The 23,401-nt window shown below is 31.8% G+C and overlaps 1 protein-coding gene across 1 annotated transcript; it reads left to right on the forward strand.

Moving 5' to 3' along the window:
- The first annotated feature begins 1,391 nt into the window (after positions 1–1,391).
- Positions 1,392–21,472, forward strand: LOC143913625 (UPAR/Ly6 domain-containing protein crok-like). The gene is made up of 3 exons (XM_077433521.1): positions 1,392–1,581; positions 19,272–19,433; positions 20,390–21,472. The coding sequence occupies exons 1-3, from the start codon at positions 1,506–1,508 to the stop codon at positions 20,635–20,637; spliced, it is 486 nt and encodes a 161-aa protein (XP_077289647.1). The 5' UTR covers positions 1,392–1,505; the 3' UTR covers positions 20,638–21,472.
- The last annotated feature ends 1,929 nt before the right edge of the window (positions 21,473–23,401 follow it).

A 23,401-nucleotide genomic window follows, 5' to 3' on the forward strand; every position in this document is an offset into this window, starting at 1 on the left:
TAATCTCTACGTTACAAGTGGGTGACCGTAAAAAAGTCGAAAATCTTCGTTTACCATGCATACATATAAAAAACGGTTAGTATATATATGTATATCAGTGGCGTGCGGTAAAACCCTCTCTCCCCCCGTCGTATATCCTAATTTAATTTGCGCGAGCAGGATACATCAGGAACAAGAGGAACAGGTTTTTCCTCCTGTATCCTGCACGCGCACATTAAACAAGGCCGTATGACAAAAAGAGAGATAATTTCACCGCATGCCACTGATATACATATATATATATATATATATATATATATATATATATATATATATATTATATTGTTACGTAGGGGTGGGTGGAGGATCCAAGTAAAAGGCCTTAGTCGTTTCACAGCATTTATTGATGATTAAGGAGATACAAGCACTGGCAGTGCTCAGTCCAAAATGACCTGATATCGCCTACGTACCGCCTTATAAAGGGTAGATCTCTCAGGAAGTCTAATCTGTTTACCTATTGTATAGTCACGTATTCGGATATGTATTCCCACGACATTAGGTCTCCCCGTACCGATTATGAGAAAGGACTAATAACGGTAATTGTTTAGCCTAAATGCACTTAGAGTCCAGATATAATCCTGGAAATAAGTTCCAGGACTTAGTTAATCCGTTAACAGATAACCCTTGAACGGTCACATAGTCTCTGGGATTCTATTCGCTTAATCCGCGGCGTACGTAACAATATATACATAGTACCGTTTACCATGCACTCTTTTTTTTTTGATCTTTCGACTTGAGATCTTTGCTTTTCGATATTTGCTTTTTCGATCTTTCGACCTTTCGATGCCGTGAGGTAGACCCGTTACAAATATATTTTATAAATGAACTAGAGAGCTAAAATTATATAAATAAATGCCACGGTGTTGCTATATATGTATTTTGCGTCATTTTTGGTACTGTTTTAAACAGTCAATCCGTAAAAGGTTTTCCGCCTCTATCTACCGTAGTAGCACCCCTAGAGCTCGGTAGAGGGTTGGAAAACTCCAAGCGGGGGAGGGGGTGCGCTAAGGACGCTTCGGTACGTCGTCGTCATCCAGTGGCGGCGAACGGCGATGTGCACCGGTCGCGAATAACCAAACCGGTCGAGAACAACCAACCGGTCGATACAACCGGTCGGTGGCAAAGACAGACGGACGTACGGACGGACTTTGGGGTGACATAACACGGCCGCACCGCCGCCACCCCCTCACCCCGGTTACATAATTTGATTGATCCGACGACCTAACCTAAAAGGACGCTTTTCCGGATCCACATCCGGATCCCTCAACCGGACCGGTTTGACGCGAGTGATTGGCCACCCCTTTACACTTCGATATCGACAATCGTACGCTAGTGCCTAGTGCGCCAGTGTTACGCCCGTCGTAATTGGATTAATAGCCTTGACTGTGTGCATATCTCTTGTCGACCAGCTCGGCTCGGTTCGCAAAAACTCACTTTTTTGTATATTGAATATATTTAGGATAAACATGACGAAAAGTCGGGGGATTGTCGGAGGTGTGCTGGTCTCCTGTCTTCTGATGCTGATCTTCGAAACGTACCAAGGTATGCCCTAACCTACATACATATGTATATAAAACATAAAATTGAAAATGTTTTTATTTTATTTTATGTATTTACATACATACTACAAAATAGTATACAGTGACATTGGCATATATGTTCAATATCTTACATAATTAAAATTTTGGATACTGTAAAATAATAAACAAACATGGAATATTTCGCCACCAAGTATTATTTGTAGATATCAATTTGTAAGTGTTATTTATTTTACGATATATATTATTAAGGTTAAATCAATTTTTTTTTATTAAAAATATGTAACAGCAACATAAAAAAGTGAATGATAAAATTTAAACGAATATTGTTTCAAAAGCTAATAATATAATATGTACAGTTTAACTTACATATTCATAATACTAGTAATATGTAATAGATAACGATTATCGGAATAGTAACTATTGGAATTTATGTACATAAGATGTACGATATTTCAAATATACGAGTATGTAACTTATGACAAATAAAAAGCTTTTATGTAAAAATTGAAATGAAATGAAAATCAGTAATTTTATTACATTAAAAGTACGTATGTATGTATGTATAATATATATTTCAAATACATACAATCACGAAAAATAATAATACAATTAATGATCCAGAATTGCTTTTTTGTTAGTATTGAAGACAATCCTTTTAATAATTAATTGGAATATTGTATTCGAATTTTTGAATATTTGCATGTTTGTCTACCAAAATTTGATAGCGAGCTCGTTTTATAGCTAAGCAATAATAGTATGAACCAAATTAATCGTAGCTAATGTGGCTTAGAATACTGTTTGTCTGTGTGTATAATAAAATAATAAAGTTTTTGTGGTTTATAAATTTAATCGCCGTGCACGTCCCATCGACCTTTAAGAAAAAGATTTAAAAAAATTAACATTTACGGTTTTCTTTAAATTATCTAATCAAAAGTTATGCCCTTTTGGTAATGCGAGTTTATTATGGTGACAGTAAATACAATTTTCGCATAATTGTTTAATAAATATTATCGAAATTTATATATGTAATACTGCTGTTGCGTCATAACTTAAGTTTTTGAAACAACTGTTGTTCTTTTCAAATGGTATATTTTAAACTTAAAACCTTTTGGTTATATGAATATAAAGTGGAAACTGGAACAGCTATTGGCTGCTTTAAAGTAGTTATATAATATATTCTTTCCAATAACGACAAATAATAGTCTTTTTCGTATTAATCAAGTCTTTTTGTACATTTTAGAACTATTTCAGAGATCCGTACCTGATTTTACCTTTTAGAACTTTTAAAGTTTATGAAATTTGTATATGCCATCCTTGTCCTTATTTTTCAACTCTGTTATTGGCATTAATAAAATCATACGCTCAGTTATACGTATTTCAATTATTTGCATTAAGAAAATCATACGCTCATCAAATATCAGTATAGTATAGAAGATTAGGGAAATTAAAGTGTTTTTGGTTTTAATTTATTGCATTGTCAACATTTGGGTATAAAATTCAAGGAATTTGGGATTTACGATATGAGATTAATTGATGGGTGAAAAAGCCGTTACTATTGCTTAATATGATTGTTGGGTTAAGGGTAGTTTCAAATTTTATAAGATAATAGTTGGAAATAAGCACTAAATTAAACTAGAACATACATATATTAAAGTTTTAAAAGCATTAAAAATCCATAGCATCGATAAAACCAAAGCTAAATAATTAAGTACATACATACATACATATATTCCATAAATTGTGAAGTTAAAATGGTCTATTAAACGTGAAAAAGGCGTGTTTTGCTCAACATACATATGCCAAGAGGTACTATGCTGAAAAATTGTACAGGATCGGTGATTTCGTAACCAAACATTAACAATCGTTTCCTACGTAACAATGCCCGTTATGAATTTGAACAAGCCGATTGAGTCCTTTTGATTAAATATTCATAACACTTAGATACGCGTATACATTTTTTATTCATTTCAATCGAACATGTTCACTCGCCTCTATAGATAGCTCCAAAGCGACGAGTTTACTAATACAGATACAATACAATAATACAATTAATACAAACATTTTATACAATGTGAATTCATACAAACATCATCCGCAGAGACATCTATCGAGAAATTGTATAGATTTGTATTATAGAAATTGGCGAACTTCAAGACGCCGAATAACTTGAGATTTGTAAGAGAAATTGGAAAGGATATGCCAATTTATAGGAACCGTTTCAATGAAAATCAGAAAAATTGGCAAACTCTGATAAGAAACGATCGACCTGGAGACAAAAACCAAGGTTTGGCCAACAGCTACTAGTGGGAGTTGAACCGTGACCACTGCGCTCGAAAGCATAATATGCTAACCAAATAATAATTACATACTTTTTCATATCTTAATTATCAAATTCTATGCTAAAAAAACGATGGGGAGGTGCAATTATTATTAAATTTCAGCATTATAGAATTAACGATGTTAGAAATACGCTAATATCTCATATGTACACAATTTTTTGATGTATAGCCCCAGGTATAGAAAAAAGGCACCCAAAATTTACAAGGACACCCCTCATTTCAATTTATCTATGGATGAAAGCGCATTTTTTTTACTGTATCTCACAGAAGAAGAGTTGTAGAAAGTAATAAAAGCTGTTTTAATGTTTGTTTTTTAAATATATCATACATAATTTATATGTGCTGTTAGTGGTGCGCCTCGCTTTGCGCGGAGTATATTTATGTACATATGTACATATATAATACATAGAATCAAATATAAATATATATTTTTTTACAAACTATTAAGTTGCATTTAGGAAACTTTGTATGATCTATTTAAGTAAAATTTGTAGGTCAAATTTTTACACGGCATCACGTGTGTGGATAATGTAAAAAATAAAAGCAGTTGTGATTACGAGTCAGCGGACCCAGAAGGTGCCGCGTATTGTTCAAAGGTTGTAAATGCATTGTTAAAGGTTTGCCGAACCTTTTTTACAAAGGATTTACAACAATGGAACAATGAATAGCACTGTGACTATCCGGTGTCTAGTGATTACATAAATAGTATACGTAACAAAAAACTTTGTATCAAAAGTGACTCCCAATTTGTAGGAGTGGTATTCCAATATGCAGAAATAAATTTCTATCCTTTGGGGATATGGAATTATAGCCGATCCAATGCAGCGCGAGACTCACGAGGACCGAGCATGCTGTCGCATTCGTGCAATGTGTTGTAACATTGTAAGGACGTAAAATAATATCTTTATTATTTTTTTTAATTATTTATTATTTAACTATATAATATTATTATAATATAATTCAATGCAAGGTCTTTAATAATATTACTGTATGTTTTGCTGTCAATAACAGGACGCGACGTTGATAATTACTTTTATCGTCTAAAAAATATAAATTTCCATTAGTATATAATATAGGTACATATATACGTATTACATAAATAAATGAATAATATCAACAACTGACGTATTTTATATTAAAATTTTATAAATGTGAATATTTTAAAATAAAAAAGCGAACCCAAAATAACAAAAAATAAGTCAAAGTCTACCGCCCACTACACGCACGAAAAATGCGAAACTGAAACGAAATGTAATTGGCCATTGCGGGTAGAGTGGGGGGTGAATGAGATAGCGTGTACATTTTACGCAAGTCTCAAGCTAGATCGGTTCGACTATAGTATAAAAATTAGTATAAATTTATTTTGTTGGTTTGAAATAAAAAAAAAATGGGAAGTCTATAAAAACAGCTTACTTTCAGGTGAAAATATATCATCAACATTTTTGCTCAATCTAATATATAATTTCGAAAGACACTTTGTTTGTAAGTAAATATTGTTGGTTGGATAATGGTTGGGAACTTCGAAAACAAGTCAAAATTTCCATGACGAAATGGGGACGGGAGCCGTCTGATTCTGGTATAATATATAATTTCGAAAGAGACTTTGTAAGTTTGTAACTATAGTTGGTTGGAAATCGAAAACAAGTCAGTTTCTATGACGATTCGATTGGTTGAATATTTTTTTTTCGATTCAAATAAATTCAACAAAAAAACAAATTTATTTATTTTTTACATACATATATACCAGGAAGGCCTTACAGGTAACGCCAACGCGCCTTCCTGGCCAATTGCAAACATTGCATTTTTTATTTTTTATTATACAAGTCGCTGAATTACGAGACACCGAAAAACTAACAAGATATCTATGAATTGAACATAATTTTTATAGTACATTAATCAATCTCAAATAGTGGTGACATAGTAGGTAGGAACGATATTTAGTCAATTTTACCGGAAACCGTTTCAACAATGAAATCAGAGAAAATTGGCAAACTCTGAAAGGAAACGATCGACCTGAAGTCACATATATCCAGGTCCGACCATCAGCACTACAGATATAATCAGAAAAATTCTTTTCAATCGAGGTGTGCTCATGGGATCGAACCAGGCGCCTCTCGACGCTAAGCAGAAGCTTAACGACCGAGCTATGCTGCTGGCTATATGAATATTTACTATTAGATTCGCCGTGTTTAAGCTATTTATATTACAAATACTGAGCGAAGCCGGGTAAAACAACTATTATATTATACAATATATGGATAACATAGAAACATCCCCAAGAGATCACCATCAGTGAATATGAAAAAGTTTAATTTACAAAGTGCGTATTTACATCGTTCAACCATTAACCTATTACAAAAAAATACTCAACAACCAAGCAACCGAACAAATTACAGACTAACGTCGGTCTAATTTGAATACCTCAATAATACTATGTGCATGTATACATATATGATACGATACATCCTGTCCTTAATTATTGACCCCATTTGCCTGTAGGGTCGTCGTAACGAAATTAGTACACATATTTGCGAAAATACTCACGCGAAGTGTACATTGATCCTAGGGCGAGGTAGTGACCTTGCCATTTGAGCTTCGCCAAAGCTTACGTGCCAAAGCTATGCGGAACAAAAGCTCGCTGTAAAAAGAGCAAAAGTTCAATTTGTGTCGATTCGACCCATTGAAAAATACTAGGGTAATTAGCGACGAGATTACATCTCCAGCTGATAGATTTCGACGATGGATTTGCATGATTTGGCGAAATTTAGGGTCGGCCTGTGCGTATTGATCGTAAGAAAAGGGTTTTAGATTTAAAACGCGGTCGACGATCGGATGTAGATAAAATATTGACAGATTATTATTGTTATTGAAAGCGAACGTTTCTCTTTTTATCTGAGTGGGTTGCTTGCTTGGTCTACTTATCGAATTGGTTCCTATCGATTTTGCAGTTCTGATATTGGGTCTAAGTTTAGATAAGAAATATATAATATAAAATGACTTAGCTTAGTCTTATTGATTGTAAATTTATACAATTGTCGGTTTACTTATTTATTTATTTATTTTTACATATATAGTATATGTATACCAGGAAGGCCTAAAAGGTAAATCCCAATGTGCCTTTTTGGCCAATTACAAACAATGCAGCATTTTTATTACATAAGCCTTAATGTTAGCGTGTATGTTTAGCACCAAGTGATCAGTGGGTTCGATCCGCTATACTGCTGGTTAGATTTGGAGGTATTTGTGACTCCAAATCGATCGTTTCTTATCAGAGTTTGCCAATTTAATCTAATCATTGTTGAAACGGTTCCTCAAAATTGGCAAAAAATCATCTTTCTTGTTGTCACAAATCTTCTGTATTTATTGTGTGTATAATTTGTAAAAATTATGTACAAAAATCTAAATTCATAGATGTCTCAATGTATTAATTGTGTAATTAGTTAATTAATTAATTGTTATTTCGTGTTCTTCAGCTTCTGGTAATACAGTGATTTATGTAATAATAAAATGCTGCATATTTTGTAATTAATTGTCCAGGAAGGCGCATTAGGGTCTTCCTGTCAAGCTTTATGTAAAATAAATAAATAAGTCGCTGAATTACGAGACACTGAAAAACTCGTAATTACCGAGAGATCTATGAATTTTTGTACATAAATCATACTCAAATAGTGATGACATAATGGGTAGGATGGTTTTTTAGCCAATTTAATGGAGGAACCGTTTCAACAATGAAATCAGAAAAAATGGCAAACTCTGATAGGAAACGATCAACTTGGAGTCACAAATATCCAAGTATTTTGATTTTTAAATGCTTTTTATTATTACAAAATTCACAATACATCTTATATCTATTACTTAATAGCTACTGATCTACTGATCATTTTCTATTTTACAATTTTAATTTAATTTGGTTAGTAATCACAGTATTATATTATTCTAATGTTAATCTAAAGCATAATAGGAAAAAGAGCTCAAAAACCTATTTACAATCCTTATAAATGTTCATAATACATCTAATACATAATATTAATTAAAGACTCTCTAAAGTCGATGACCTAAAGCAGATTGTGTTTAGGTAATCTGTGTTTATACCTGAAGGGTATAGACATTTTGTTGTAATCACCGAGACTCTTCACAAGTGTGTTAGTATGGTTATTAGTGATTCTGTCATAGAATCTACTGGTTAGTTTGTTAGTAATGTCTGTAACAAACGGAATATTATATATGGCATGCAGTTTTTTCAGGTTAGTATATATGGGTGTATTATAAATTATTTTAAGGGATTTATTTTGTATTACTTGGAGCTTGGAAAGGTTAGTATTCGAGGCGTTATTCCATACAGGTGAAGCATAGGTTAATAATGGTAATATGAGCGCGCGATATAATTTTATTTTATTTAGCGTTGATAAAGAACTATGGCGATTAAATATTGGATATATTGAGGATATACCCCGCATCGCCTTGCATTTCGCTGCCTCAATGTGAGGTGCCCATCTCATTCTTTTATCAAACGTTACTCCTAAATATTTTATTACTGACTGCCATTTCAGACTTTCTCCAGAGGGGATTTTCAGATCTGAACTTGGCTTATGCTTTCTAACACTAAAGAATATGGCGTCTGTTTTGGTTTGATTAATTTGAATTTTCCACTTAGTGAAGTGTTCAGTCATTGCTTTAATTGCAAATTCAAGATTTTTAAGAATAGTGTCTGGTTTTTTGCTACTTGTGAAGCAAGCTGTATCATCTGCATATAGGGCTATGTGACAGTTTTTTGGAATAGGTATGTCATTTATATATATGGAGAACAAGAGTGGGCCAAGCAAGCTCCCCTGCGGAACGCCAGCTGCGATTATTTTTGGAGACGATAATTCATTATTTACGCTAACCACTAGCTTTCTACGAGTTAGGTACGATTTGATGATGAGAATTAGGTAGTTTGGTATTTTGTTAATAAGGAGCTTATGAATGAGTCCATCGTGCCAAACCGTGTCGAAGGCCTTTTCTATGTCGAGACATACCATTCCGGTACTTCTCTTCATATTTAAGTTCTTCGTCACGTGTTCAGTTAGTCTTATTAATTGTTGGGTCGTGGAATGTCCAGTGCGAAATCCAAATTGTTCATTTATTAATTTATTATTTACGACTTTAAGTAAACGTGTGTAGATTATTTTTTCCAGAATTTTTGAAAGCGTGCAAAGTAAGCTAATGGGTCGATAATTGGCCGGGTTTTTTGAGCTTTTATCGGGCTTAAGTATGGGAATTACGTTGGCTGTTTTCCAGTATTCTGGGAAATACCCGGTGAGTAAACATGCGTTGAATATTTTAGATAGTGAGACTAAAGCTTTAAATGGAAGTTGTTTGATTATGATGTTATCTATTGAATCTCGCCCAGGTGCCTTTTTATTTTTTAAATTACGTATTATATTTTGGATTCCACACGGATGCACCAATTTTATATTTTTAGTACTGTTAGTGGGAGTTTTTGTGATGATTTTAATGGACCGGTTGACTTTATTATGCGTTGGTATGTGATTGTAATGTTGTGTGAGTGTGTGATGTTTTTGGAAGGATTTTGATAATAGTTCTGCTTTGTCGCAATCACGCGTCACTGAGATTCCTGCATCATCTAATGGAGGAATCGAGTTTTTTGTCCTGCGAATCGCTTTAGCTAATTTCCATACAGAGCCATCAACTGAGCTCAATTTTTCTAATTTTTTAGACCAAGCTTCATTTTTGATTTCTTTGATTCTAATTTTAATTTGATATGTGAGCTTATTAATTAATGTTTTCAATGCTGGATTTTTTGATGTTTGCCAAATTTTACGGAGTTTATTTTTACTTTTAATTAGATTTGCAACAAAGTCAGTTATCTCTAATTTGTGTTGAATGTATTGTGTCTTAGGTATATGAAGGTGTTTGGATCGAGTTATTGATTCCGTTAGGTGTATTATGGAGCTGTCGATTTCGGTTTTGTTTGTGAGTGTGGTAGAAGTTAGAATGGTTTGGTCATTTATGTACGACTTGAACTCTCGCCAGTTAGCTCTCCCGTAATCCCAACTATGCTTGATGATTTCCTCGGGTTTCCCGTCGATTGAGAAGATTATCGGGAGATGATCAGACGACAGGGTTTGAAGGGCATTTGGTGTTGATATTTTTGGGCAGTTCTTGACGAGGACAAGATCTAGTGTGGATGGTTGTGAGTTATTTGTGGGATAGTGTGTGTATGTATCCGGATGAAGTAAGATTGTATCTGTTAGTTGAATGTATTTAAAAAGAGTTGTGCCTTGTTGGTCAGTGTTTACGCAACTCCATAACGGATGTTTGGCATTAAAGTCACCAGCTACCACTACCGAACTACCAATGTTAAATATTTTGTTAAGATCGGATGCCAATAATCGTTTTTGGGGAGGATTGTAAGCGGATGCTACTATGTGACGGGTGTTGTTAATTGTTAGTTCGATGGCGGTTAGTTCAAAAATTTTTAGTGGCGGAGTTATTACGCGACAATGTTTAATTGAGGATTTTATAAAAATGGCAACTCCCCCTCCATGCTGTTCTCGGTCTTCGCGATAGCAGTTAAAGTTAGGTAGGTTAATACGGATATGAGGTTTTAAGAAGGTCTCGGAGATTAAAACTATGTCAACACAGTACTCACCGATCGCCGACTCTAGTTCGTCAATCTTATTCTTAAGTCCACGAGCATTCCAAGCTAGAATGTTCAGGCGCCTCCCGTTAATCAAAGACATCGAGATATTCAACAAGCATGAGTGCCAGCTCTAGTTTGTCGGTGCAACCGCTGGCCTTGGCACGAATCTCCTGGAGGATCTTCAACATCTTCGTCATAGACGCCATGGAAGTTAGGTCTGTTGTTGGTTGAATGTTGGGATTGGTTGGTTGGTGGGGTTTTTTAGGGATATTTGGGATATTTGGTGAAGGAGTTTTAATGGTCGGTAGCTTTGGGAAGTTATGATCGTTAAATATCCAAGTATGACTAGCAGCATTACAGTGAACTCGACCTCTCGTCGCTAGGCAAAAGCTCAACCACCGAGCCACGCTGCTGGCTTATGTTTAAATGAGATTGGTTTGTTATGTATTTATATTCAAAAAATTACAGTATTAATCATTATATCTAGTGGTGTCATCCCAATTTCGAAACAACGGGTTTCCGATATAGGTACATACATACATATATTATATTAATATTTAAATTTTATTTAAAATTTAAATATAAGTCTGCATCTATACATTTTAATATATTTGAATTAAAATAAAGTTTAACAATTCAATCGAGTAAAACCGAAATAAAATTACGTACGTTTTCAATTGAAGAATATGCCAAACTGAGAGATGCAGAAAGTTTGCAAGTTTGAGAAAAATATTGAGTTTTCGGCTTCTTTTGGGTATTTCTAATTCTAGACAATAAAGTTCATGACTTTTTACTCGGAAAGATATCGAGTGCAGCTGACCGGTTCACAATGAATGGCTAACAGTTAATTTTGTTAATGTATAACGGAAAAGACGGTCTTTCCTCATACTTGCTATGTATTCGTCTACGAATAAAACAGTATTTTCGAAGTTGTTTGAACATTTGTATAATTTTTAACAAAAATTACATGAATTTTTTATTTCAAGCAAAGGGTTTTCGGAAACTTTTGAATTTGAACAGGTTTGCAGAAACCAATGATACCACTGATTATATCATATGTAATTATTAAATGGTTGAAGAAGTTTTGAATGACATTTAATATATTGTTCATTTGTGGAATTTTCTTATAAAGTATGATTTTTGAGTCTAATATATAATTATATATATTAGACTCAAAATATAATTATATAATTATAGTAGGTACGTATCCGCATTCTAAAATGGTTCCTCAATAATATTTAGTTAAGCACTATAATTGAATAACGTCAAACAGGTCAATAATAGGCTCAACAATGTTATGTTTCACACCAGGTAAAATTTTAAGACAATCGAGGTTTATTGTGGATTAAGTCAAACACTACGTTCGCTGACGACCGCCCCTAGAATCTGGCCGCCCGTGTGTGAAATTCTTTCATTAATTCACAATAAAATGTTCCTGAAATTATTTGCCGTCATATTAGACATCTTCTATATATATATATATATATATATATGTATATAAAATTGAATGTCTGTGTGTGTGTGTGTCTCGAATAGGCTTCTAAACCACTGAAACGATTACGAAAGAACTTACAGGATTTGCTGTATGCATGACCGGGAAGATTACTGTGAAAAAAAACCTCTTAATAATAATATTCGTAATTACGATTTTACTGACGCGAAAGTAAAGCTATCCCGCCTTCAACGCATCACGCCGCGAGTATGACAATAATCGCGCCACGCCTACCTCGCACTCGAATGTACTGACTAGAGGTAGGACCGGAAGCGTGCCGTTTATTGATTAATTGTTGTAAATCCTTTGTAAAAAAGGTTCGGCAAACCTTTAACAATGCATTTACAACATTTGAACAATATACAGCCCCCTCAGGGTCCGGGCTTTAGTACTGACCATTCAGGGCTGTACCAAAAACACACAGCGGATGGCCCACGTCAACAAATATATTCAGATGTAGATATATACTTGTACATATGTATTTGGACATATGTATGTATGTATTTAGATATTAGACTACAATGTTTTCTGAAAATGTTCCACTTACAGCTTTTTAAAAATATTTTTCACCTACCTAAGTTTCTCCAAGGCGACACCTATGGCCAAAGTTGTACATATGATATGGTCGCAAATTTTGTGAAAAATTGTTTCTACAATGAATTAGATAAATTGGCAAACTCTGATAGGAAACAATCGACCTGTAGTCAAATATATACATATACTCAAGGTCACATACATACATTTATACATTAGAACACATTAATAATTAGCAAGTAAATGTTTCGTTTGTATAAGCTAAAATGAAAAATTATTATTCATAAACTTGTCAGAGTTTTGAATAAAGAAAATGAATTAAAATTTTATTGCCACAATGGATTCATATATAATATATTATACAATAACCCTTTTCAGTATGCAATCTATGCTATACAAAAATATTCCTATATTCCTCACTTACAAATGTATCAAATATAAATTTCTCGTGAGCATGCCACATTCGATATAAATTCCACTAACCTAAAATAATAACTGGATTATACGTTGGATAAATTGAGGTCACAGTTTTGCAGCGACCGTCGGATAAGATACTGCTGAGAAACATTGCTCTAGTTTTTTTATATACATATTATATATGTATATGTATGTAGGTATATACGAGTATTTTTCAGCAGTTCGTGACCTTTTCACCGCGAAAAGTGATATATGTACATATCTTTTAATTTAAGTGAGGGATGGGGCCTGGGCTCAGACGAGTCACGTATATTTTTTGGTCCCCTAAGTGCTCGAGATGTTGATAACAAATTTTACAGAAAGTGACATTTATACACTCGTAAATTAAACGGGATGTAAAAGAGATATATGTATACGCGTATGCAAATGTCAGATTTACAACTCTTTCATTACATATACATGTACATATGTATGATACATTGAGCGGTACCAGGCTATCGTAGTTTCCTCAAACAATCAATATTTTCGCTTCGGTATACGAATGTATTATACATAAAGCGAGTATAATAAATCCTGAGAATTTTCCACACTGAGCTTTTGGGGGAAAGTATGGGTTTGAATAAATTTTGATTGAAAATTTTGATAGCTAGAATGGTGCTATATATTATGTCGTGAACGTATCTGCATAAGTTAGAGAACATTGTAATGAAATAATTCGAATTTATGAATATCTTATGTTCTGATATTATAATATAATAATATTGAAGATATTTCCAAAGAGGATTAGGCCGAATTAGTTATTAATTCGATAGCGTATAATACAGATATGCTAAAATCATATCATTGAAGTACATATTTCTTGCAGACTTATTATGAAGTTTGTCTATTACATATTGTATTTTAGTGATTTTCCCCATGACTTGTTTAGAATTTTTTTATAAAATAAGGGGATGGGGGTTAAAAATATCAGTCGCCCTGAGCCTCATATTTTTTTCTGAGAGGCTCTGCATATGCATGTATACATATGAATATTTCATTTAATCTCGTTTCATTAGTTTCCCTAAAAAAATATAATGTACATATGTACATACAACCATCAGAATAGAATAGTGCTTAGCATATATGTAATACTTTGAACAAAGTGGTCACGGGTTCAAATCCCACTGGTTTCTGCTGGTCGGACCTTGGATTTATGACTCCAGGTCGATCGTTTCCTATCGGAGTTTGCCAAGTTAACGGATTTTCATTGAAACGGAGCCAAAAATTGGCAACCTTACCCATTTTCTCACAAATCTCAAGGTTACAGCAATCTCGAATTTCACTGAATTGTATTAAATGCTGCAAATTTACAAATTTGACCATAAATGTCTCTGTGTGGATGTTAATTGATATGTATTTACTTTGTATAATAATACTTGTATCAAGTGTACAATGTTTCTGGTCAGGAAGGCGCATTGGGTTTGTTCGGGAGTGTGTGGAGATAATAAAGACGCTTTCTTCTTTCCTTGTATTATTGTTAAGTAAGTTTATAACTTTCCTGCTTGCTCAATGAGGTGAACTGCCGACGAACTCAATGGTCTGCTTTCTGCTCAGTGATGTGAGCTGTTCGTCAAGAGGTGTGTATCGTGTGACCACCTTCACGTGTCTCCATATATGTAGGTGTATGAAGAGCACCTTTGGTGTGTACGTGTGTTACTAATGCATACATTTACGTGTCTGTCTGAATGCTCGTGAGCGATTCACCTCATTGAGCATTACAAAGAGTGGTGGGGGAAATACGTCGTAACAGATACAAATACGAGTCTGTCCAGGGGTTACCTGTTCCTGGTATAAATTAAAAAAATAAAATTGAAAAAATAAAAATATGTATGTAATATTACGTACTCAAATCTAGTGTTGTAAAATTCTCGGTAATAATCGTTTGGAGAATATTCTCGGGAATATTCTCGAGAATATTTTCCAAACCGAGAATTTTCGAGAATATTTATTTTTAGAGCATCTGGAGGGCTTTTATACTATTCCGTTGCATTTCAAAAATGGATAAATTCATGTGAACGGTAAGATGTTGGAAGACACGAATAAAATTAATTAACTAATGCAAAAACCTAATTAATATGTACAGAGAGAGGGTAAGCAAATGTGACTTTTGAGCAGTTGGCGAAACACAACAGAAATGTTACGCCTATTATGTAGTTTGTATTAAAAGATTTAACGATATCAGAGAAATACTCAAAGCAACTTATTTATAGATCTGGAAGCAAAAAAAAAAACCAACTGACATTATAGTGTTAATGGTAACTCGCATTGGTTATTTACCAATTTTTATCGTTTCTAAACTTAATAAATTTACGATTTCATATTATGTAATGTGTTTTGTGAAATAACAATTAAAATACCCAAACTCAAAAAATCTGTGTTAAAAAATTTCGTCGAAAACTTTAAAAGTAAATTGATAAATTCATGTGAACGTTGAAGATGAGGGAGGAAATGAATAAAATATTTTTTACGATCTTGTGTGTTTAGTTTAAAAGAATGATTAAATCAGTAAGTTGGAACGATTTCATTGGAATATATTCACCAAAGCAATAAAAATATGTATAATTATTGCTTCCAGAGTTAATAAGCATTGCATTCCTGTAAGAATTTCGCGGAAAACGTTCATGGTGGTAGTGTCTCAGTGTCGTCAGAATGAAAAAATGTCATTTAAAATGCTCTCAGACATTCTAGAAAGTCCTATTACTCCTATTAGGTTCTGAAAATATCCTAGAATCATCTAAAAAGCTAATTAACTATCTAGAGATGTTTTATAACCAAGAAAAAAGAAAATTCTCGGTGAATAATCTTTTGGAGAACATTCTCGTTCTCCGAGAATATTCTTGCCTTGAAACACTACTCAAATCTGAAAAAAGCATTTTATTTTAAAACAATTAAATCTAATATATTTATGTATATCTTTTTATAATACAGAAGTCGATCTTTTTATATATTTATATCGTTGTATCTTTTTATAATACAGAATAGTATTTTTTTAAATAAAGTTCTGAATTTAATTAGGCTTAAGTTACTCGTTTTTTGGTTTTATAATCTTAAAATATCTTCATTAACTTGGAGGATAATTCGAAATTAGTAGAGCCCAAAAGAGTTGATAGTACCTAATATATTATGAACATCACACGATTATTCTGTCGAAAGAACTTTTGTCTTTGTATCCTCCCTTTTCCTTCTGTGCCGTTAGAACGAAAAGCCCTTAATAGGCTTATGTCTTTAGTATGCAACGTTGTGATCGTTGACCTGAAAATGCGTTTAGTATTTTTGCTATTCAATCGCCATTTCCACTTGACGCTTCCGACCGATAGTTTTATCAAACAATTATGATTTTTTGCCCACGCTGGCTATTTTTGTTTTTAGGTACCATGATATCGTTTTGTTTGGCATTTTGGCTATACTAATGTACATACATATGTATGTAGGTACAGTAAAATAAAAAAACACACAGTTGAAATGTCACGCGATTCGCTCTCTCCAGTACTCATTTGGTCGAAGACATTTTTCTTCCCTTATAAATATCACTATTACAACGTGACAATATCGGGAAAAACCTTGACATACTTTAATATACATAGCTTAAGAAAACTTAAATAATAGTAAAATAATTGGCGATAAAGATCGAGATACATAAATACATAATAGTAGTCGAATGTGATGTTTTGCATTTTAGGTCTATTTGGGTCAGTTCAGCACTTGAAGTAGTTCGATATTTAAAAAAAAACTTATTATTAGTACATTTTTCGATTAATATATAGTCACATACATACATTTCTCCTAGCCAAAAAATAAAATAAATTTTGTATATTATTGGTGGCTCGTTAATAACAGAGAAATGTTATAATAATAGAAGTGCCTTTACTAATGCTTTTCTTGTGTCAATAATACGCGGTACGTCTCTATAACTACGCTACAACGCACGGAATATAATCAGGGTCATCACACGTTCACTACAGAAATTAAAGTTTTATTTTGATGTAGATTTATTTACAATTTGAGTATATGGTGGTGATGGACGTTGGTGGCCAATCCGTTTCTTTTCTCGTTTGGCGGATTAATTTTATCCACTTTTTTGTATTTGTCTGTCTTTGAGAACTCTTAAATAAATGTGTAATGTATAGTTTCAACAAAAATATGTATAATATAAAATGAACGATTTTTATATTAATTAAACTTAAATAATTGGTTAGTAATATAATTGAGTATTCGGCGCCACCAAGAGAAATGTTCTTACGTTTATTTAAAAATAATTTTTACGTTTCTCTGGTGCCACCCCTGAAATTTTATGTAGAATGCGGGCGATCGCCATTTTTTGACACTTTTAAAAACTGTCAAACTACGATTTTAATTGAATAATATGTTACTTAAATGATCAATTTACTTATTAAAATGTATCCCATGTTGTTGATTGTATGCTTTTGAATGCATTGTGCAATTTTTAACGATGCACTTGCCCGTCAAGCACCAAGGATCAAATACGACTGGTGCTAAAATTATTTGAAAAGGTCTGTGAACATTCCTCACTTGCAAACAATATGACGCCTAAAGCCACTTCTATTATTATAACATTTCTCAGGTTAATAGTCAACAAATGTTTGTTTATTCTGATCACCATGCGGTGAGAAAAACCGGTTCGTAATTCAGTTCGTGGCAATCGTTTATTTGCCGTGGTCCCGTGGGTACCAGCTTTAGCTTACCTGCTACTCTGGCACTTGCAAGTGGTACCGTGTGTAGAGTATAGACAGTCAATCGAAGCAAAGAAAAAAGATCCGTATTACCATATATGTAAATACAGAGGGTCGCTCTTAATTGGCTGCATAAAAGTTTCTTTGGGGCAGAATACGCCAGCCCCGATCGTCTATATTCTCTATACGATTCGAAAAATATTCAACACTGTCAACATTTTTCGATATTTCAACTACATTTTGCAAAATATGCTTAAATTTTCAATCACAATAGGACAATTTTATCATTTGGCCAGCAGCATGGCTCGGTGGTTGGGTTTTTACCTAGCACCGAGAGGCGCCGGGTTCGATCCCGTGAGTTGACCTCGATTGAAAAGAATTTATTCTGAGTAGATCTGTAAAGCTGCTGGTCAGACTAGGATATTTTTGACTCCCGGTCGGTTGTTTCCTATCAGAATTTGACAATTTTTCTGATTTCATTGTTGAAACGGTTTCTCGATTAAATTGGCTAAAAACTTATACATAAATTTTTACATAAACTTTTATTGTAACTGATTAATGTACAATAAAATTTATGTACAAGTTAAAATTCATAGATGTCTCGTTAATTTCTAGTTTTCAGTGTCTCGTAATTCAGCGACTTATGTAATAAAAATTGTTTGTAATTGGCCAGGAAGGCGCATTGTTTTGGAAAAAAATAAATATTAAGGGGATGCTTTATCTTCCTCGTGCCCTAACTGTTTTAAAGTCACGAGCCGCCCCTGATAATCATTCTTTATTAACGATGACATAATAGTATCACATTAAGACAGTCTTGCAATTTTTTTGGTATCAGAACTGTAAGTAAGAAAGTTTTGATCTTTCAAATGTTTTTGTTATTTTTATATAATTAATATTTTTAATAGTTTAATATATAAAACTGGATGTCAAATGGATTCTAATTCCTTCCTCACTTTTTTCATCTTTGTTTTGACCATAACTCATTCAACTTACCTCGTTACTTTGTTAACTGATCATACTTGGAGTTTTCAATACACTCTTTTACACTTTTGTGGACACAATTCAAGCACTCACCTTGTCTAAATATATTTTGTTCAATCTTCTAACCACATGTCAAACTATTCTCTGGCTTCACTGTAAGTATGTGTACCTGGTGCATATAATGATATAGAAGATGTGATTATTTTTAACCATCTTAAAAGTGAGCTACTAATATTAATTTTCAGATCATACAATTAGCATTCGTACTACATTTCAATTAGAAACAGTCTTGAGTATAAAGAAATAGCAAGGTATATACATACATAATATGCTACTTTTGTTAGCTGGCACTGGTCCAACAAGGTGGATTATTTGGTTTCAGAACTATGCTGCCGAGTTGAAAGCCGGTCAATATTGCTTTCATCCTTATGTAATATACTGCAATGTGAATGCATTCGTCCAAATAATATAAGCAATTTCAGCAAATCTTCTTTGGTATTATTGACATGTTTCATAACAAGTGCATAACTTTAAAATCAATCTCATTTACAGTTTCAGGAATAACATGCTACCAGTGCAATAGCGGCTATGATCCGAGGTGCGGTGATCCATTCGATCCATATTCATTAGCCACTATAAATTGTTCTTTGAAACAACCACTGGATCATTTATCTGAAGATACTGCAGTGCTGTGTAGGAAGACGATACAAAAAGGTATATTATAAATATATAATTAGTATTATTTGTAAATAATAACAAGAATCAAAATTACTACAAAGAAAAGTAACAAAATATTAGAAACCAATATTGAAAATATTATGCAATAGGCTTTTAAATCTCTAAGACCTTATTAGAATGCATATGTGTATGTAGATCAAAACTTTTTATATCTGAATAATATATTAATTATAAAATAAATTGTTTCAAAACTAAAAAGGATCATGCAATAGTAATTTTTTTTTTATATTGCACTGTCTTATATATTTTCAAAAAGCATTATTCATTCAAATGAAATATTTAACGAATTTTTATTGAATTCTACTTCCTATAGTAACATTTGTAAATATTATGTATACAGGTTTTTCATTCAAAATTGACCCTTTTTCATTTCAAATTCAACCTTTTCCATTTCAAATTCATTTTAAATTGACATTGAAAAGGCGTCAACTTGAAATGAAAAAGGGTCAATTTGAAACGAAAAAGGGTCAATTTGGATTGAAAAACCTATGTTTTCAAGTGATAATTTTTGTAATAACATTTAAAATATGAAATTATTTCATTTATGAATTAATATCTTATTAAAAATAGTTAAAATAGGTTGTTATAAAATTATACATTTTTAATATGTAGTATGTTGTGAGAATTTGGGACTTCTTTATAAAATGTGGGTTCAAAATATGGGTTTTACTATGCTTTTTTGAATATTATTGGTTAAATTGTTAGTAAATTACAATTGCTAATTTATTCAGTATATGATAACTAATGAAGACCGTTATAAATTTTAATTTTAATCAAAATATTTATAAATTCATTTAAATTGCAATGGTATTATTTAAGTATAGCACAATGATAAATGTATTTCTCTTAATAGTGAATGTTTTTATTAAATAATATTCAATATATGACATATAGAAATTGTATAAAATTGTTTTGTTTCATATGAATTGCAGTTTATGGAAAGTTTCGAGTTATCCGGGAATGTGGATATATAACCGACAAAGAACATGACAACAAAGCGTGTGTCCGAAGGTCCGGAACGCACGACGTATTCGCTTGGTATTGTTCCTGTACATCAGACCTCTGCAATAATGGATTTTATCAATTGCCAAATCGTATCATGACAGCAGCAGGCATCCTCGTCACCATTGGCGTGGCTCGTTATACTACAGCTTCACATATCACCGATTGGAGTTTATGAATTATTTTTACAAATTAAAGCAATATATTTATATATTACATAAAATTAAAAAAATAAAACTCCTGTTTTCGTATGCCTTAATGCGCTGTATTTTGTTGTTTTTATTTTAAAATTCGAATTGTTATTACTAGATAGTTTGAAGCTGTAGTCAAATTGTAAATTTTGACATTCTAATGTGTTCATATTGTGTTTGTATCTGTTACGTTTATGGAAAATGAGGCATATATGTACACGTTTTATTATTAAATAACGGTGAAATATGTATTAGGAAGAATTCTAGCGACACTGTCCATAATTGCATAGATGAAGCTTCTGGCTTTAATAGGGAAAACATATGAAAATTTTACTTTTATATTTAAGTAACGCCTAGTGAAACACCATAATAATACATTATATGAATTCAGTGAGATCTTCAAAATATATATTTGACGGGTTATGTTGTCAATAAAATTATATTTGAAATGTAAGAATAAATTTAAATTATGTGAATGAAAATGTGTAATTTTGTCCACTTCTTTAGGCATTAATGTGATATGAATAGGACAACAATACACTTTCAAAATCGTTCAACATTTTCATTTTCAGTATGTTATTATGTAATACAAATAGGTACATTTAACTATTGCATTCTTAGACTCAATCATGCTATGTATTACTTTGTTGATGGGATGACATTTAATTCAATTCATTGAAAAGTTTAGAACAATTTATCTAATTCTTTATTTATTCAATGTATCGAATTATAATATGCAGAAGATGAAAGATTTTTGAATGATGTACGATTAAAAATAATTCTGTGATATGAAAGTTGTCGGATGCTTATCTAAAATAGTTGAACAAAAAAAGATATCTTAAATGCAATTAAAAAATATATATATTGGATAGATAATAAATGAAAAATCTACACATAACGATGAAAACCTTAAAATTTCGAAATCAATTGTCACAGACTACATTCTGAAGTGTTTTGTTTATCAAATTTAGATAAGATTAGATCTATTGTGCTTTATTATTAAAACTAATATGTTGAAATAAAAATTTGAAAGCCTATCATTTAGGATCTTATACAAGGATGTATAATAATATGGTATATTTATGTTTAAAAGAACAAGCAATCTGATATAAAAATAGCATAGTGTCATTTCTTACTAGCCAGATACATATGATATCAATTATACGATTCGAGATAATTATGTATATAATCAGAAGTGGCATAAATTGAATGAAAATATGTATTATCAGATTGCATCAAAAAGCAAAAACTCATTTTTACATTGCTTTATTTACATTTATATTATGGTGTGCATACGCTAATGTTATTATTAATTTCAATATAAATTTTTAGTATTAAATTGTAAATATAAAGTATGATTTGTGTGTCGTCGTTCAGTGGATTATGTATTTTTAATTAAAAAAGATTGAAAAAATAAAAATCTATGTTGTTAAATATTGTAACATATTTTAATTGTAAAGTTTACCTGTCAGCGCATATCTGAAATAATAAAATAACTAGTTATATAAATGTGTTATAAATAAATCAATTAATGATATTTAGTGTGCGGCCTTCTAGTATTATTGAGAATATTTTTTTGGAAAAATAAATTTATGCTTACACATATCCATTGTTGAAGAAGTGTGTCATACGTGATGTGTCTAATTAAATATACATACATAGTTAAATCAATAACTGAATAAGACATGTTTATTTTTTGTTAATGTGTTGTGTAATTTGAAACGTTTTCCTGGCATAGATTTAATAATACTGTATTATAAAATATGTTTTCATTGTTAAATGTGGTCTTTGTGAATGTTTTATTATGATAGTATATAAATTATGATGAAACATAATGTCCTTGTCGTTGCATTTCACAAAGTCGACATTGAGAAAAGGTAAAGGGATAGAAATCTGCAGAAATTAATAATGCATATAATTTATTTTTCAATTATGGAAATTCATAAATCAATTTTATAATATTTTTAAAATATTATGAAATCTAAAAGTGAATAAAGATACGAGTGAAGTAAAGTATTTTCAATATTTAATATATTTGAGCTTATTAGTCGGCACACGCTATTTAAAAATTTGGTAATGTCATGAAAAAGAAGTCTTTAATGAAAAGTATACATTTAACAGTTGTTTTCTATCGTAAGCTATTGGCTTTTTTATGCAAGGCAATAAATACATTATACATATTAATACGGTACCTTTTAAATTAAGATGGTTTTAAAATCGTGGTCATGTTTTGAAAGCATTTACATATGATTAATAGTGATTGTAAGACTTAAATTTAATTTTAATTGATATGAAATAAGGATATCTATAAAGTTATCTAATGTGATAAGCATTAGATCAGTTTCTTATAAAAGTCCCGAACCTTATTTAATGAAATGTTTGATTAAACAAATACATATGTATTATTGATGATCCATTAAATTTATACCAAAGTAAAAATAGCTTAATAGACTTAAATTATTGAAAATATATTAGTTCATTGAATATGTATGTAAGAATTACCCTTGGAATTATTAAAAAAATATGTTTATTTTGTTTCTATAATAATTTGTGTCGGTTTGGATGACAATGTTATTTAATAGAAATGTCAGACTTTTTTTACTTATATTTATATAAATATTTTCACAAATGCAATATATTATTACCAATTTATTGATATTTTCAGAAAAAAATGAATATGCATACACATTATGCAATTATCAATTCCGCAGTTGATATTATGAAGTTGCAGTTAATAAATAAAATTGTTAC

The sequence above is a fragment of the Arctopsyche grandis genome, chromosome 6 (genome assembly GCF_051622035.1).
Source record: "Arctopsyche grandis isolate Sample6627 chromosome 6, ASM5162203v2, whole genome shotgun sequence".
NCBI lineage: Eukaryota > Metazoa > Arthropoda > Insecta > Trichoptera > Hydropsychidae > Arctopsyche > Arctopsyche grandis.